The following is an 18,774-nucleotide window of genomic DNA, read 5'->3' as shown; positions in this document are numbered from 1 at the left end:
TAAAGATTGTGGAAAACACAGAGACTTTAGAAGGAGCAGGAGAGACTTTAGAAAGAGTAGGAGGAAGATGAGGAGAATGCTATGAGGTCTGCTTTGCTCTTTCTCGGCTTTATAATGGAGAATAAAGTCTATTTTCTGATATTCAAAACCTCCGGTCTGATCATTTCTAATTGATAAGCAGTCGAATTACGACATAACATACAGAGTTTTCAAAATATATGGTCTCCTTTTATAGATCACCTGCCCTCACACGTAAGAGAAATGGTTTTGTGTGTCAATTAGGTTTTTTATTTTTTTTTGGAGGAGGGTTGTCGGAGGCTTACAGGGAATGGGCTTTTGTTTGTTTGTTATTTTTATTGTTATTTTTTTCATTTTGTTTTGTTTTAATGTTCCTTTTTTAAATTATATGTCTATATTATAGGAATGTGCTGTGATGTGGAAAATATATAATTAGTTTTATGTGCCTTTCCAACACAATCTCGCAATTCGTAACTTTTTGCTTTAGTGGCTGATTTGTATGAATTCGTACGATCTAATTCGTACAATTTAGTACGTCATCCCCCAATGACGGTTGGGTTTAGGGGTGGGGTTAGGTACCACACCTCCCTTTTAAAATCGTACAATTTCGTACGAATTAGCTACAAAACTGCCAAAACATATAATACTTACTATTTCTCATGAGATCAGGCTGGCCTTTCCAGAGACTTTCTTTTTTTCCTTACCTCCATTTATCTATAGGCTTATTTACTTATTTTTATAACTTTTTTATAATGTTACAAAAAAAAAAAAAAATAAACAAAAACAACAGCGATCTTCACTGCCTGGCTGAGATGTGATAAAGTGGGTCTCAGACCAAACAGGAAGCACTGCATTAAATTATATTTTCCCTTGCCATATCTTTAAAACATGACAGTTTACTTTACCTCAGTATTTTCAATGGAGTTTTTGCAGTAGCCTGCTGCTAATGACAGCGTCTGCATTTAAACAGTCTTTATACACTTTATCAACCAAATGGATGCTTAAATCTATTTAACTGATTATATTTTAATTACGTTACATTATCGATGCTGTAAAATAAACCTTATGAAGTTGAAAATAGTCACATAAAGCTTTCATCGGAAGGTCATCATTGGCTGGAAAACACTAGCTGTGCATATACTCCATGCTGACTTTATTTCTTAAATCTCACAGCTCACATAGCAAAATTTATCTGGCCCACACAATCATTTTTTGCTTGGCCAACATGCTGCAGTGAATTACATGATTGGACTAAGTCTGGCTTCCATACAAAGGCCAAACACGGACCATATCTGGGCCAGGTCTCAGACCATATCTGGGCCAGTTCTCTACAAGCATCTGTAACAGGGCCAGATATGTTGGTGTGCCATGACTGCAATGAATTTGATTGAAAGCCATGAAGCATTTCTCTTTATGGCTGTGCTTTCTTTGGAAGCGACCCAATTGGCAGATTTTTTTCTTTACTCAAAAATAGTTAAAATCCATTTTAAAAGTGGGTCTAGGCCCAACTTACATGGCCCACATATAATTTTTTAACATCTGGGCCAATTACTACATTTGATCTGGCCCAAGTCTTATGTGTTGCCTTGAAGACAGTGCCACCTCTGGCAAACCCAGGGCCATGTTTGGCCCAGATGCTGTATTCCAGTGCCGAATGAATGCCTGCTGTGCCAGCTTTATGCCAAATCGGGGCCAGAATTCTTTGCTACCTGGCAGTTTGTATTTCACAGTTCCTATTTTTTATAATTTCAAGACGAACCCTATAGTTTATAGCAGTGGTCCCCAACCACCGAGCCGTGGAACAATTGGTACCGGGCCACATAAGAAATCATAAATTATTTCTGTATAAAAATATTATAGAAACCCGCGACTTGGTTTCTTCCACTCACCCCTGCCATCTCAAGTGAAATGGACTATGCCAAAATCCACCACAGAGCGGGAAGAACGATCGCAAGAATATAACTTAGTGGTGGTTGTTGATAGTTTAAAGTTATAAAACAGGTATTATAGAGTTCAAGTCAGCAGAGCATTTAAGGACTGTGCATATATGTGTGCGTGCATCGCTAAGTAAGTACCCAAAATCATCGCAATATGTATTTATATGGAGTTTCACATAATCATACTCATTAGGGCTGTAACATGCCAATGCATACATTTAATTCGGCTATACAATTGTATTAGATGCTTGGCACAGATGTTATGTATTTGATGCATATAAACCTTGATTGAGACATAATCAGACCTCAATAGTGCAGCTAGCGCATGCCCCCACCCACACCGGTACATTGTAGACTTATCCGCGGTGATAAAAAGGTTGGCGACCATTGGTTTATAGAGTGGTTTCAGATTTAACCAGTTAAACTCTGCTGCTATTGTGGGATTTCCGCCAGGATTTTGCCTACTCAAATTTAAAAGCTTCCCAAATCTACATGCAGAGGTGTAAATGCAAAAAATTGGTATCATTTTCAAGAAAACCCTTTGAATGTTCATAAAACACTATTGAAAGTGTTTAAAATAACTTTATATGTTGTCTGTGCTATTATAAACACCTAAAAAGAGGCGCTTTTTGTATTTTTTTTTATAAACTCAAATTTGAAAATGTACCTTTTAGGTTCTGTGAGGTCTAATGTGCTGTAATTAATTTTGGTGGTTCCTGCACATGTCTGTAATCATAGGAAAAAAGAAAAATGTATCTACCATAATCTATGCAAAAGTTATTGTATGCCAACTAAGGAGAGGTTCTATACAAGCCACAGGGATCGATCATCGTTTTCATATTTCGCTATTCTTTTGTTTGATCAAACATAATTCACTGTGTTTGCACCACGTCAGACATATAAAAGGATTGCTTATGCACATCACCTGAAAAACAGAGAAATGGCCCTGAAGCACACAGCATAAGGTAAAAGATGACAGCTGTCTATGCTATCTGGGGCTGCTTATTGATCATAAATGTATTGTTTTCACTTCTGTGCCATGGAAACAAGTGATTCATTCGGCAACTGTTTGATATGTGAATATAATTCAGTAAAAATAATGCTAGAACTGTTTGAATACCAGCACGATCTTTCATTTGAGCTATAACTTGTACATGCGTCATATGAAAAATATGAAAATGAACCAATGTAAAATACCTAGCTCGGGTATCCAAAATACTGTGAATTTAAATGTAAATAACTTTTGTACGGTAGAATAAAAACCAAAGTAATGCATATGTGCATAAAATATAGCTTCTACACTTTCAAACGAAACCACTTAAGGGGGTCTGGTGCAATGCTAGCCCTTTAAATTCTTGAGCTAAAGTCGATGACGCTGCAGAGTTAAATATTGTAGTATAAATGTTGTGAGGAAAGAAAGGTGGATGAGGGAATCAGATTATGAAGACTAATATTTTTTATGCTGTGTTAAAAACAATCTTCAATAATAAATGGACATTAGGGCTAATTGCAATTATGTTTATTCATGCATGGGTGAAAAATAGAAAAAAGAATTTGATGTTTCTTTTTTGTAAGAGACTTCAGACTTCAGAAATGTCAGTGACATATCATTTCATTTAAAAAACTGCCACAAAACAAGACATTCCAGAAAAGGCAAATCTAACCAAGAAACTAATGTTCAATTTGACCCTCCAATTTCAACATGACCATCAGAGCCTCAAAACTGTCAGTTCCATCATTCACTGTATTGATTCTGGGGAAAGTCTCACATCTGAACAATTGGAGTTATCTCCGCAGAAAACCCTGAAGTGATAATAAGAAGATGTAGGTGTCTCTATTTCTCCATTTCGGCCTCCCATCCAAGCTCATTCACTCCTCACTTTACACCCTGGTATTATTCCTGGGAACATAGATATTTCAGGCTGGAAGATTAGTCACATCAATGTTCGTCTGCTAACACAAGTACAGAGCACAGCTTGGCAGGATAATGAACACAATAAGTGACTCTCCACTAAAGGTATTACCTTGTGAAAAACAAACACAAATGCAACCTCACCAATCTAATACAAATATTTTGTGGCGTTTTCACTCAGAACCTTCGGGAAATAATGTGTGAATTCTCAAGCCACATACTGTAAGCTTGAAAGTGTAAATGGAAGTGTTACTATGGTTAAGGGCACTGTATAAGCTGTGGAATAATCATTTTCAGTGAGATTTACATTAAGGATGTGCAGCCAACAAATCTGCAGCAACTGCTCTCATGTCAATATGGACGAAAATCTCTGAGGAATTTTTCCAGTACCTTGTTCAATCTATATGCCACAAAGGATTAAGGCAGTTCAACCCAGTAATAGTAAGATGTATCTAATAAAATGACCAGTGAATGTATAAAAACAGGAAATAAAAGCAAAACTGATCCATTTAATTTCGTATGACCTTCTTGACTGCTGTTTATTATGTAAACTGCTCTAACTCTGCTTGACATGAAGTTATCTTTTTCACATTGTGTAGCCTAGTTTTGCATCCATATTCAGCCTCAGCACTCAGACTTGTATGTCAGATTACAATACAAATTATTGCTAATTTTCTTTCTTATAATGCAAGGACTTATTATTATTCAGAATGCCTTGTTCTTTTAGTGCCAGTGAATACTAGCTTGACAGCCTTGCCTGCAGATTTACAAAAGTCTGAGCGTATTATTCTGTTTTAGTTTCAATTCTTGTGCCATTTCATGAGAGATTTGGCAATTTTAGAAGGAATAAAAGCCTTTGTTATGTGGTTGCGTATTTCAGTTTGTGGTTTTCAGATGGTTGATAGACCTAAAAAGGCAACACTAATGATAACTAGTGGAGATTAAAATTAGATGACAGTTTATGAACACTTTTATTTTTCACTAAACACCATTTCCCCCATTTTTTTTAGAAATCCTGTAATCTTTATTGTTGTATATTTTATTATTTTTTTAATCTTCATTGTTTATTCCACAATTTTTTTTTATAAATACTAGAATCTTCATTGTTTAATATGTAAAGGAATTTTGTAGCATTCTTAAAATAACCAAAGCCCTTTAAAGGGTTAGTTCAACTATGAATATTTGGTTATTATTTACTCCCTCATTCTGTTATAATAACCTGATGTCATCGTTCATCTTCAAAAAATATATATTAAGATATTTTTGATAAAATCCAAGAGCTCCCCCATCCTCCATCATTGACAGCAACGTTACTTAGACATTCAAAGTCCAGAAAACCTAAACATTTGTCAAAACATTTAATGTGAATTCAATTCCGTGGTTCACCTGTAATAAAATAAAGCTTAAAAAAACGTTTTGTGTGTCAAAAAACTGCAATTTTTTTTTTTCAAAAGTTTTCTGCTTCAGATCAAGGTGTGTGTTTATACAGGTAATACGATGCTTACATGTTGCGCCTCTGACTCTGATTGCAATACATCATATTGGCTTTTTAGTTTTTTATCCACTGTTCTTCATGTCTCTTCCATAATTCAGCAACTGCAATGGGTTTCTTAGTCATATCTTTGTGGGTACTTATTTTACAGACTTTTTAAAATCAGGTTTAGATCAGGACTCCATTTCATTATTTCTGTGTTCTGCGTTTTTTCCTGTTTGACCAGGCTCACTGTCCTTCATTAAACATGCTGGCTGACTGGGTGATGAGCACAAGGAAACGCATGTTGCAGAAGGATAAACTCACTCAACTCACATAAAGTGCATCCGGAAAGTATTCATAGCGCTTTACTTTTTCTACATTTTTTTATGTTACAGCCAAATTCCAAAATGAATTAAATTCATTTAATTCCTCAAAATTCTACACACAATACCCATTATGACAATCTGAAAAAATATTTTTTTGAAATTGTTGCAAATTTATTACAAATAAAAAAGCTGAAAAATCACATGTACATCAGCATTCAAAGCCTTTGCTCAATACTTTGTTGATGCGCCTTTGGCAGCAATTACAGCCTCAAGACTTTTTGATTATGATGCCACAAGCTTGGCACACCTGTCTTTGGAAATTATTGCCAGTACCTCTTTGCAGTACTTCTCAAGCTCTATCAGGTTGGATGGGAAAGGACTGTGTACAGTCATTTTTAGATCTCTCCATAGATGTTCAACAGGATTTAGGTCTAGGCTCTGGCTGTGCCACTCAAGGACATTCACCGAGTTGTTGTGGAGCCACTTTATTAATATTTTGACAATGTGGTTTGGGTCATTGTCCTGCTGAAAGATAAATCATTGCCCTAGTCTGAGGTCAAGAGCACATTGAAGCAGGTTTTTATTCAGGACGTCTCTGTACATTGCAGCATTCATCTTTCCCTCTATCCTGACTAGTCTTCCAGTTCCTGCTGCCAAAAAACATCCCCACAGCATGATGCTGCCACCACCATGCTTCACTGTAGGGATGCTATTAGCTTGTTGATGAGAGGTGCCTGGTTTTCTCCAAACATAACACCTGGGATTCATCCAAAGAGTTCAATTTTCATCTCATTAGTTCAGAGGATTTTGTTTCTTATGGTCTGAGAGTTCTTCAGATGCCTTTTGGCAAATTCCAGGCAGGGAGTGGTTTCCGTCTGGCCACACTACCATACAGGCCTGATTGGTGGATTGCTGCACAGATGGTTGTCCTTCTGTATAGTTGTCCTTCTTCACAGAAGAAAGCTGGAGCTCAAACAGAGTGACCATCGGTTTATTGATCGCCTCCCTGACTAAGGCCCTTCTCCCCCAATCACTCAGCTTAGATGACTCTAGGTAGAGTCCTGGTGGTTTCAAACATCTTCCACTTACGGATGATGGAGGCCACTGTGCTCATTGGAATTTTCAGAGCAGCAGAAATTTTTCTGTACCCTCCCCCAGCCTTGAGCCCCGAGACAATCCTGTCTTGGAGGTCTACAGACAATTCCTTTGTCTTCATGCTTGGTTTGTGCTTTGACATGCACTGTCAACCCTGGGACCTTATATAGACAGGTGTGTGCCTTTTTAAATCATGTCCAATCAACTGAATTTACCACAGGTGAACTCCAATTAAGCTACTAAAACATCTCATCAATGATCAGTAGAAACAGAATGTACCTGAGCTCAGTTTAGAATCTCCCAGAAATCTAGATCTTTCTGTCTAGCAAAATTGAGCATCCAATCAATAAAAACCAGACCTTAACACTTGGATTTTACAGCTTAAAAATACCATCTGGAATGCTATACAAAGTAAGACATACTGTATGACTTGTTAATGCATCATTTGATGTAATGTCCAATATGGCAGTAACCATCAAGCTAATTTAGCGCTTAGCTGCATGGATCTTTATTTTGCTGCACAAATTGTTTATTTGTGCGTCAAGTTTAGACAGACAGTTAAGGCTAGTGCTAATGTCTGGAATTGTAAACCACTGTAGTTGTGGTTTACAGGTTTTGAGTAACTAATGACAAAACAGATTTCACAGATATCTGTGAGCTGGTTTACTAAATCAATAGTTTGTAATTTAGGAATATGATTTGTTTTCACCCAACGATCTAAATCTGTTTGCTGCTGAAAGCAATTAAAAATTTCATAATTTCATCCTGTCCCTGCACAAACATTAAATGATAATGATAGTAAGATTAGAGAGAAATTTAGTTATTTAATTTTTTTGCATTAAGAGAGAACATGGTGATGTTGAGTGCAATGTTTGGCAGGGTTCAGTGAAGATAATAAGATAGCGAGAGTGCTTCATAAACAGACGTGGTCAGACTTTCAGCAACACATTTGTGAACTGACATTCATGTCGGCAGGAACATGCTGCGAATGTATGAGATATTTTAGAAACACTTTGTCACTCATCGCACTATGATGACCAAACTTACAACACTGTGTTCTTGCCCTGGCAATCCAGATTGTGTCATTTTTCTCGCTAGATTTCATTTTAGATCCGTTTTCTACAAGAGAAACATGAGCCAAGATGTCAGACTTTCATGGTCAATTTGTCTGTGAAACTCTTTCCCAATACTACATATAAAAACAAACAGTCAATATCTTGCATGAATATAGTTTCCCCATTGAAAATGTCTCTAAACATAAATAAATAAAGATTCTAAGAGAGGAATTCTGTTGTGATGTCATAGAAAAGTAGGCTATATTAAACAATCTGATGTTTTTTTTTAGAGCTGAACCTTTATAGACACATTCTGGAGACACCAAAGGAGTATCTTACATCTCGTAAAAGGGGTAAAATAGGTGTCCTTTAAGGTCAAGTATATTTTAAATGTTCTTTATTCTGCAGTGAAAAAAACTTTGGAATGAAAAAGTTGCTTGGATGTTTAATGTTTCCTGTGAAACCACTGATGTCTATAAGAACGTTTATGAGAGAAATTAGTGTTTAGTCACTTTTTTAGTCAACTAATTGCTTTTCATAGTAAACATTTAACATAGTATTTGGACCTTAAGCTTTTCATTTTTCCCATTTTAAAATTTTACAGTGTTCCATAACAATATATTAATTAACTGATAAGAAAAATATTTTAACATAATTACATATATATATATATATATATATATATATATATATATATATATATATATATATATATATATATATATATATATATATATATACAGACAAAGGCTTAACTAGGTTAATTAGGATAACTAGTTGTAAAATTATGGTTTGTTTTGTAGACTATCGAAAAAATTTTTTAGCTTAAATGGGCTAATAATTTGGACCTTAAAATGGTTTTAAAAAAATTAAAAACTGCTTTTATTCTAGCAGAAATAAACCAAACAAGACTTTCTCTATTAGAAAATATATTATCAGAAATACTGTGAAAATGTTCTTGCTCTGTTAAACATCATTTGGGAAATATTCAAAAAAAAAAAAAAAATTCAAAGGGGGGATATAATTCTGACTTCAACTATATATATATATATATATATATATATATATATATATATATATATATATATATACGAACACACTACCGGTCAAAAGTTTGGGGCAGTAGGATTTTTAAATGTGTCAAAATAAGCTTTCCTGCTCGTCAAGGCTGCATTTATTTAATCAAAAATACAGTGCAAACTGTAAAATAGTGAAATGCTATTGCTCTATAAAATAACTTTTCAAAAGTGATTTATAATTGAATTAAATAATTTATTCCTGTGATTTTGAAGATGAATTTTCAGCTTCACTACTCCAGTATTCAGAGTCACGTGATCCTTCAAAAATTACTAATATGAATTATTAGGAGGATGAAGATTGTTTATATTATTCATATTAATGGTAATAGTAACAAATGCAATAATGACTGGAGTAATGATTTTATTTGAAATTACAATCAATAAGAAAGCAGTTATTAAATTTTATTATGAATATCTAACAATGTAACATTTTTTACATTTAATAAATGCCGCCTTGATGAACGGAATAATTTTCTTACAAAAAAAAAAAAACATGGAAAAAAAACTGACCCCAAACTTTTGACCGGTAGTGAATATATTATTTATTAATGTATTTTTATTAATTTTAATAAATATTAATTATAATATTTTTTTCAGTCTTTTTTTCATATATTATTTTTACTATTATAATTTGCAGTAGTTTTCATTAAATTATTAAGAACATTTGACGCAACAATTATTAACTTGGGTAAATATTAAAACATTAGAGAGAGAGATAAATAGAAAAAAATAAGATAATTGAATATAGTTGATAGAAATATGTTCATAAATTGATTCTTTTTTGTCTGTGGGTAGTATTAACACAAACTATTAAAGGTAAGAAAAGGGAATATATTTTGAATAAATGTTATATTGATCTTCTATGAGGCAACAGCACTATCTACTGCACCACTGCATCACCCTACAAATGAAGTGTTCTTTATAAAATGAAAAAAAAAAATTATATATATATATATATATATATATATATATATATATATATATATATATATATATATATATATATTAGGGATGTAACGGTATTGTAAATACCGTCATACCGCAATATAAAATTTTTTCGATATTACCGAAGTCGCATGACTCGGTAAAACTATAGGTCTTCAGAGAAAATTTGCTCAGGCGAATGAAGCGAACAGGAGGTAGCTGAAACTTCATTTCCCATCAGCCCCGGCGTGGCCATAATCCTTTGCGGTCTGTTGTCGCTACAGATCCAGTAATGCGGAAATGGAGTGTGCTGCCAGTAGCGGAGATGAAAAAAAGATGGAAATGATCGAACCTAAAGCAGTGTTGTCGCCGCGCGCGTGCTGAATAGCAGTGCTGTCGCGCGCGTTCTGATCAGCTGTGTTGTGGCACGCGTATTGTAAAGCGCCGAGGCGGGGTTGAGCGCGCATACTCAAGACAGGTGTTGTCGCGCGCCTACTGAAGGGCTGGACTGGACGGAGGTTTTGTCGCGTCGCGGGGGCACTTTTGATCGTTTTGGAAGGGCATTTTCTATCCAAGACTAAAAAGGGCATGTGCACTGCACAGGTTGAGCCCTATGTGTGCACGTGCCTGCAAGTTGGGGAATACGACTAATAACAGTCATGGGGACTGCAGAAACACAGCACACTGTTCAGATTGATGCAGACATTGACTTGTACCGCAAAGAGACCTCTATCTCACTCATGGTTTGTCTTCTCAAGTGGGGGAAAGACAATGCACAACGTTACCCCACTGCTGTCAACATGGGCCAAGTCATATCTCTCTTGTCCCAGAAACCTCAGTACCAAATGAGAGGTTTTTTTTTCTGTTGCAGGGGACATTGTAAATGCCCAGAGATACCAGCTTTTACCAGATTATAATTATATGATAATTTTTCTTTAAACCCATCTCTATCTAAGTGAGTGATTAAATGTTAAATGTGATGAGTTTTCAACAATACTAAATTGAAACTTTATTTTTTTACATGGTTTAATAATTTTTTTGTTATTAAAATTGAAGTTCCTGTTTCAAAGCTAACAGATAGATGGCTAATTTGTATGTCATTGACACTTTTGGCACTTTTTTGGAGTATTTTCAAAAGTTTTTTTTTTCCTGTAAATGATTCAATAAATACCGTACCGTGACATTCATACCGAGGTATTACCGTACCGTGAAATTCTGATACCGTTACATCCCTAATATATATATATATATATATATATATATATATATATATATATATATATATATATATATATATATATATATATATATATATATATATATATATAATAGACTTATTTTCAGGCAATGTTTTTATTAGACTTTGTCTTATTCTCATGCTGTTTAATGTTTTTAATAACAAAACAAAAAATCACAGAAAGCTGCATGATAATAGTAAATATGTATTGTGCATCACATTACATTCAGTAGTTTAGTCATAGGAATGGAGTGATACAAACAAAATGTGTTTTCTACATCTGGGCAAAAACGTAGTATTAAACGTTAGTATTAAAATTCTGAGTATAGGACACACGCTTTACCACTGAGTCATGGTGATTTACAAGGAAAGTAATAAATGTTGGCTCCATTTCTTTGTTCCATCTGAGTGAAAAATTGTCAGATGAATTTGCATGACAGTGACACTTAGACCGCTTCATCTGCTTCTCTATCTACCTTAGTGTCCTTCTAGTCTCTGGTATGATGAAGGAATCATTAGTTCTCGAATTAGTCATGCTGTAGGTTGGAGCTGACATGTCAGCATGATGTGAATGAGTGAATTAAAACACTTTGACAGCAGGCCTGTTATGCAAGTCTGCTCATCAGCCTTGGTGGACTGGAACACAATGTGTTAGTTTTGAGGTGTGCGATCAAGAAATGATAAGTAAAGTGATATATAATAATGATGAATTATGATTAATTCTGTTCAAAAATATTTGAACATTGCAAAGAAAATGTATATTTGTTCTCTTATACATATATATATATATATATATATATATATATATATATATATATATATATATATATATATATATATATATATATATATATATAAATCGCCTCACAGCAAGAAAGTTGTTGGTTCGAGCCTTGGCTGGGTCAGTTGGTGTTTCTTTGTGGAGTTTGCATGTTCTCTCTGCGTTCGTGTGGGTTTCCTCCAGGTGCTCCGTTTACCCCAACAGTCTAAAGACATGCGGTACAGGTGAATTGGGTAGGCGAAATTGTCTATAGTGTATGAGTGTTTATGGTTGTTTCCAAGAGATGGGTTGTGAAGAAAATGAATGAATGATTGAATGAAATGGTGGAGAGGTTTATTTTATCTAAGAGTGATTGTACATCTTTAAGGCACCAGAGCAATCAATTTTTGAAAAAATAAAAAATAAAAAAAACATTAAAAGATAGTTCTTTGATAATGCTAGTTATCTTGTGTGGTAGGTGATGACATTTCCGTACAGCTTGTATTGTACCTGTATATGTTTGTTTGTCAGTTTTTTGCAACATTTGCTCATTCTGAAAACGTAGCCCTACATGCATTTCTGGAAATCGCTAATTATGTAGCCAGAAGTACATATGGCTGCAATTCGGCTTTAAAACAAATGCAATAGGGCGGTATGACGCTGTTCCTATTCGCGCTTATGAGCTGACCGCTTACATACATATGGGGCTTTCCCGCTGTTAGTAGTTTGTCTGGTGGCTTGCCATGTACGTTGATGGACTTAAGATGCAAAGAGGAGTTGACAGTTGACAGAACAGTTTCAAAAGGTGGGTAAGACAAAAACAGAACTCAAAAAAATGAAATAAACAACTAAATCACAAGGTGGGAATGTGGTAAAATCTGAAAATGTGGTAAAAATCAGGCTGTTGCTAAAACTTTTCTTTTTCTGGATTGCTTTTTAAAACTGTTGGTTGGGTTTAGGGAAGAGGGTGGATGGGGGTCAAACCTTCATTGGGTTGTTTATATAATAACTCAACCGGTTGGGTTAAAATTTTGAATTTTAAGAGTCAACTGATCTAACTTACACAGAACAGCTGTATTTATATGCATGTGTAATGTTTTTTTTTTTTTTGCGTTGTAAAGATTATTTAAGCTCTAACACAGTAATTTATTCATTCATTCATTTTCTTTACAGCTTAGTCCCTTTATTAATCTGGGGTCGCTACAGCAGAATTAACCGCCAACTTATCCAGCATATGTTTTACACAACGAACACTATGAACAATTTAGCCTACCCAGTTCACCTATACTGCATGTCTTTGGACTGTGGGGGGAACCGGAGCACCTGGAGGAAACCCACACAAATGCAGGGAGAACATGCAAACTCCACACAAAAACACCAACTCGACCCAGCGACCTTCTTGCTGTGAGGCGACAGCACTATCTACTGCACCACTGCATCGCCCTGCTCTAATGCAATAACATTGTTGTTATTTTTTGATCAAATTACCTCTCCGTGACGTGTTTTTTATATCCTTTTCACCAGCGCTCTTAATTATCGATGATACAAACGCCCACTTCATAGCCGATCTATATTAAATGGATAAAACGCTTTCTCTACCTCAACGCAATCTCACGGCGATTCGTAACTTTTTGATTTAGTGGCTGATTCGAATGAATTCGTTTGATCTAATTCGTACAATTTAGTACGATTTGCTCATTACCCAATGGCGGTTGGGGTTAGAGGTGGGGTTAGGTGCCATGCCTCCTGTTTAAAATCGTACAAATTAATATGTATTAGCCACTAAACTGACAAAATGTAAAATACTTACGTTTCCTTGTGAGATCAGGCTGCTACCTCCCATGTTTATCTCTACAGTTTTTTTTGGGAGGAAATGATACACATATTTGCGATATCCGCTGTCATTCTCACCTTTAGGACCTAGTGGAGACATTTATTTAATTACACAGCCATTATTATAAAATTAATTGTAGTACAATATTTGCAAATCAACAAACTATGTTTGTGACATAACTTGCGATCTTAGTTGGCTAACGATGGCAACCCGGGCTCATTGTGGAAACGTAGCCCCGCGGACGTTTCTGTGGACCGCGATTTACGTTCCGGGAGGTACGTATTCGAGCGTTTTTTTTTTTCACGGATCCGCGAGAGGCCGCTGTGCGCGCTTTCGCGTCTCGGGCGCCTCTCGTTCTCGCCCTTATTTTTTGGATTCCGTTTTTCGTCTTACCTGATTTCCGGAACCTGCTATTCCCCGGACTCGATCCCGGTCGTCGTCCACCGCGGCCGGCTCCGGCTTCTTCTCCGGGGCCTCCGCTCCGCCGATGCAAACCTTGTGAGCTAAGCGGACAAACTGATTGCATCGGGAAAGCCCTCCACTCGGAGGCGAGCCGTCGGCCGGCAAGCGCAAAGAGGAGGGGAGGAGGGGAGGAGGGGCGGAGCGGCGCCACATCGCCCCGCAGCGTTCGCTCGAAAAAAAAACAAACGCGGCCTTTACGTACCTCCGGCAACGTAAATCGCAGTCTCCAGAAACGTCCGCGGGGCTACGTTTACAGAATGAGCTTGGGTTGAACGATGGTATTGTGAAACACATCCCATGTTGTGAATCATATTTTTCCACACTATAGGCTAGCCTATGCCGTGCAACAGGTAACAATTTAGCTTTTGACCTAGATATCCAGTCAAAGCACTATGCATCCCAGCATTATGGAAATATTAGCTAATCATAATTATTATACATTAATGGACATAATGCGCTTTTTTTAACTAAGCAGATTTTTTTTTCTCTGCATGCGTGTGAAAGAGAAATGAACAGAGAAAATAGACAGATGATAAATAATGTGGTTAAAGTGCCACCCAGCGGTCAAAAGCTGCTGGCGCACCAATTACCGGCTTCGCCGCGGTATGAATAGCGGAATAAGGAACACATTAAAGTAGTGACATCTGTATTTACTGTTTTTTCAAGTAATTCTATACTAAAAGACTTAATTTACACCCATGTTGCAGATAAAATCTAAAACTCCTAAATGCGCAAAAGCACAAGAAACTTCTTTGAGGTCACACATTGACGGGAATGTTGCCTCTATGCCTTATTACTTTTCTAAACGGTGGCAACAATGATATGATAAAAGACACAAATGTTGAATAGATAATTGCGTTTATTCATAAAGAACAATTTTTCTGCCAAGTGGTATCGCTCATTAGCTTCCAACTGTGGCTGTTTATAGCAGCAGCTTTTGGTCACCCTTGTAAAGGGAAATCTCGATCTCAATGGTTTTTAAACCTGGTTAAAGAAATAAATGATTTAAAAATAAGTCAGAATTATTTGCCCACCTTTGGATTTCTTTTCTTTTTTAAATATTTCCCAAATGGTGTTTAACAGGGCAAGGAAATTTTCACAGCATGTCTGATAGTATTTTTTTCATCTGGAGAAAGTCTTATTTGTTTTATTTTAGTGAGAAAAAAGCTATTTTAAAGTTTTTGAACACCATTTTATTTATTTACTGTCATTGGGGCAAAGATAAAATAAATCAGTTGTTAGAAATGAGTTATTAAAACTATTATGTTTAGAAATGTGTTGAAAAATGTTCTCTCTCTTAAACATAAATTGTGCGAAAAATAAACAAGGGGGGCTAATAATTCAGAGGGGCTATATATATATATATATATATATATATATATATATATATATATATATATATATATATATATATATATACTGTGTTCAATATTTAAACTTGCGTGGTATATGTGATTGAGGTGAATTTCATGCATTTGCAGCAAATCATTGTGTCTCTCTCCAATAATTCACCTGTATTTTTGCATTTGCATTTACTTTAAATGTAACTTTTGGGAATACTTAATTTTGCATTTGGTGTTACCCAGCATTAGTTGACCTCTATCAGGAATAGTTAAAGGATTTACTCAGACTAGGCTACTTGGACCATGAGTAAATAATGAGTTTGATCCCTTTTATTACTCCACAATGATCCTTGTCTTGCTTCTAAAATCTTTGTTATCATAACCTGTCAGTAAACAGATGCTTTATTGTGTTTATCAATTACAGACTTTGTTTTCCATTTGAAAAAAAATATTGCAGATATTTATATGTATAAAAAATATCCATATCCACAATAAAAGTACATTTTTAATTGCATGTAAAATGTATAAATGAAGACGGTCTATCCAAGTACTCAATTTTGTTTCTTAATGTTTAAGCTATTCATTTCAAATTAGCTGAAGCAACACAATTCTATATATTATTATATTACAATTCTATATATATTTGTGAGCACATCTTAATTATTTTTATGTACAATCCACATAAATTTGTTAACTTAATCGATTTGTGTTGGGACAACAACAACAAATTGGGGGATTCAGTGTAGACAGACAGACAAAATGTCTAGATAAAAAAAATCTATTTTATTTTATTTTATTTGTAGATTCATGTTTTTTATTTGAATGCTTTTCCTAATGAAATTTCAATTTAGTGTACATCTTAAATTTAGATAACAGCATGAGAAATTCAATTTTGTAAAATAAAAACTTTACTAATGAAAGAGAAATGTGACTTTTCTGTTATTTTAACAGACAGACAGACAGACAGACAAACAGATAGATAGATAGATAGATAGATAGATAGATAGATAGATAGATAGATAGATAGATAGATAGATAGATAGATAGATAGATAGATAGATAGATAGATAGATAGATAGATAGATAGATAGATAGATAGATAGATAGATTACAACTGAACTCTGAATATTTTAATTACACACGTCATTATCTGACAACTTATGGACTACTGGATATTTTCTCTCTGGTGAATCACTGCTCTTTTCTCCTATTCCTGAGGGTGGGGGCGTTATGGAGATCCTCAAGAAGAGGATGGTCAGATGAAATGGCACACAGAGGAACCATGAACACCTCGAGCATTTACAGCACATTCGGACGCCTCTTCCCGCACAACTTTTCTCTTTGGGAGCATTTCCAGAAGAACTGGACCACCCGTGACTTTTCACCCTTCTCCATTGACTTTCTGTTTGCAGGGCACGAGCCGGACACTATAGTTTTAACGGTGATGTACGTGATATCTTTCGTGACAGGATTAGTAGGGAATATCATGGCTCTGTGGGTGCTGACGCGCCGGAGGAACCGCTTGTCTGGAGCCTCAGCCACCAGGAGACTCCTGGTCAACCTGGCGGTGTGCGACATGATGGTGGTGTGCGTCTGCATGCCGGTCAATTTAGCGCACCAGGTGTGCAACGCATGGGTGTTTGGAGACTTTTTGTGCCGCGCCGTGCCGTTCGTCCAGGCGGTGTCCGTTTCCGCAAGCGTTCTGAGTCTGGCCGTGATTAGTCTGAACAGATATTACAGCGTTCACAGCCCGCTGCACGCCAGATCTTTCTTCACGGCCAGCAGGATGATATGCATGATAGCAGTCGTGTGGGTCGTGTCTTCTGCGTTGTGTTTGCCTTTGTTTTTTATGAACACGACTAAAACGCTTTCCTTGTTAGACGGGCTGCACACGGTGACCGTGTGCGTGGAGAGCTGGTCGAAAGTCAAACTGCGCCAGGGTTACAACTTTTTACTCTTCTGCGCGTTGTACGCATTCCCTGTAGTGTTTAACCTGATTATTTGCTTCCTGACCGGTTGGAAATTGAGCAGAGGAGGCTCTTCGTCCATATCAGATCCCAACCAGCTAGCGTTACCCTCTTCAACATCGCGTCTGAAAACGCGCAAGAGGATCGCCAAGATGGTTTTCGCGCTCGTGCTGCTCTTCACTTTCTCCTGGCTGCCGCTTTATGTCGTCGATATCTGGATCGACTCTAACATGCCCAGCTCTCCCGATCGAAATGAAGATTTGAGCAACGTTGAGCATCATTGGATTCTCCAAAGCAGACCCTTTGCGCAATGGCTCGGTCTCACCAACTCGTCCCTCAATCCTCTCTGCTACTGCTTTGTTGGAAACTTGTATAGGTCTGCCAAGAGGTTCAGAGAAAGCTACAGAGAGAAGATCTTAAGTCTGACCAACAAGTCTTCGATCAGAAATTCCGCGTCTAAAATCCAGCAGCGCAACTCCGGATCATCCAAGAGATTAGCGTCAGAAACGAGGAGTTACGATCTTTCCAGGCTGACCCGAAGCAAAAGCTTGTCTTCGACGACTGTGTGTGAGAGCATTTGACTTTAGAAATGTATTACAGACTTTTATAAAGCTATTATGGAAATGTGAAAAGAGTGGTGCTTTATAAAAATATAACTTTAAGTGAAAAGTCACATGATGCTTAGAATATTGTATACATTTTATACACGGTTAAACTGTTTGAATGTACAATAGCCTAACAGCCTGCTATATCTAATGAAAATGAGGTCACATTTTACAATATGGGTCAAGTTTAGTATTTAACATGAACAAACAGTGAACAATGCTTGTAGCATTATAGTTCAGCATTTATTAATGCATTATGTGAACTAACTATGAACAACTATGAACAACTGAATTTTCGTTTACTAACATTAACACAATTAATAAATAATGTAATATATGAATTAATATGGAGCAAAATCAATGCCAAAAGGATTGAATTAAGGTCACAATTTATTTTGATGGTCCGTTAGTTGAATTTAAGTTACATTGCATCTACATGCCAACTTATTCTCATTAGATTATTAGTAGACTTTTAGGTTGTGTTTATAATTGGGGTTAGAGTTAGTGTAAGTTTACATGTACTTGCAAAGTTTCTTATAGTCAGTTAATTGTTTGTTGAAGGAGCAGTTTCAACAGGTATCAAGCAGACATTCTAGTAATACTCAAATGGACCATTAAAATAAAGTGCTATCTGATTTAAAAAAAACTTGAACTACACAAACAAACAAAAAATAATGAAAAATAATACATTGAATTAACAAGTGCTTGAATTTTAATGATTGAGTTGCCAGGGTTTGTATTTATCG

General features: G+C 36.0%; 1 protein-coding gene across 1 annotated transcript; it reads left to right on the top strand.

Annotated features, from left to right (window-relative positions):
- The first annotated feature begins 16,720 nt into the window (after positions 1–16,720).
- Positions 16,721–18,004, top strand: LOC101884976 (galanin receptor 2a-like). Its single transcript, XM_005156112.4, has one exon. The coding sequence runs from the start codon at positions 16,721–16,723 to the stop codon at positions 18,002–18,004; it is 1,284 nt and encodes a 427-aa protein (XP_005156169.1).
- Positions 18,005–18,774: the final 770 nt, after the last annotated feature.

The sequence above is a fragment of the Danio rerio genome, chromosome 12 (genome assembly GCF_049306965.1).
Source record: "Danio rerio strain Tuebingen ecotype United States chromosome 12, GRCz12tu, whole genome shotgun sequence".
Lineage (NCBI taxonomy): Eukaryota > Metazoa > Chordata > Actinopteri > Cypriniformes > Danionidae > Danio > Danio rerio.
The sequence above is the reverse complement of the archived record's forward strand: the minus strand, read 5'-3'. Positions and strand labels throughout refer to the sequence as shown.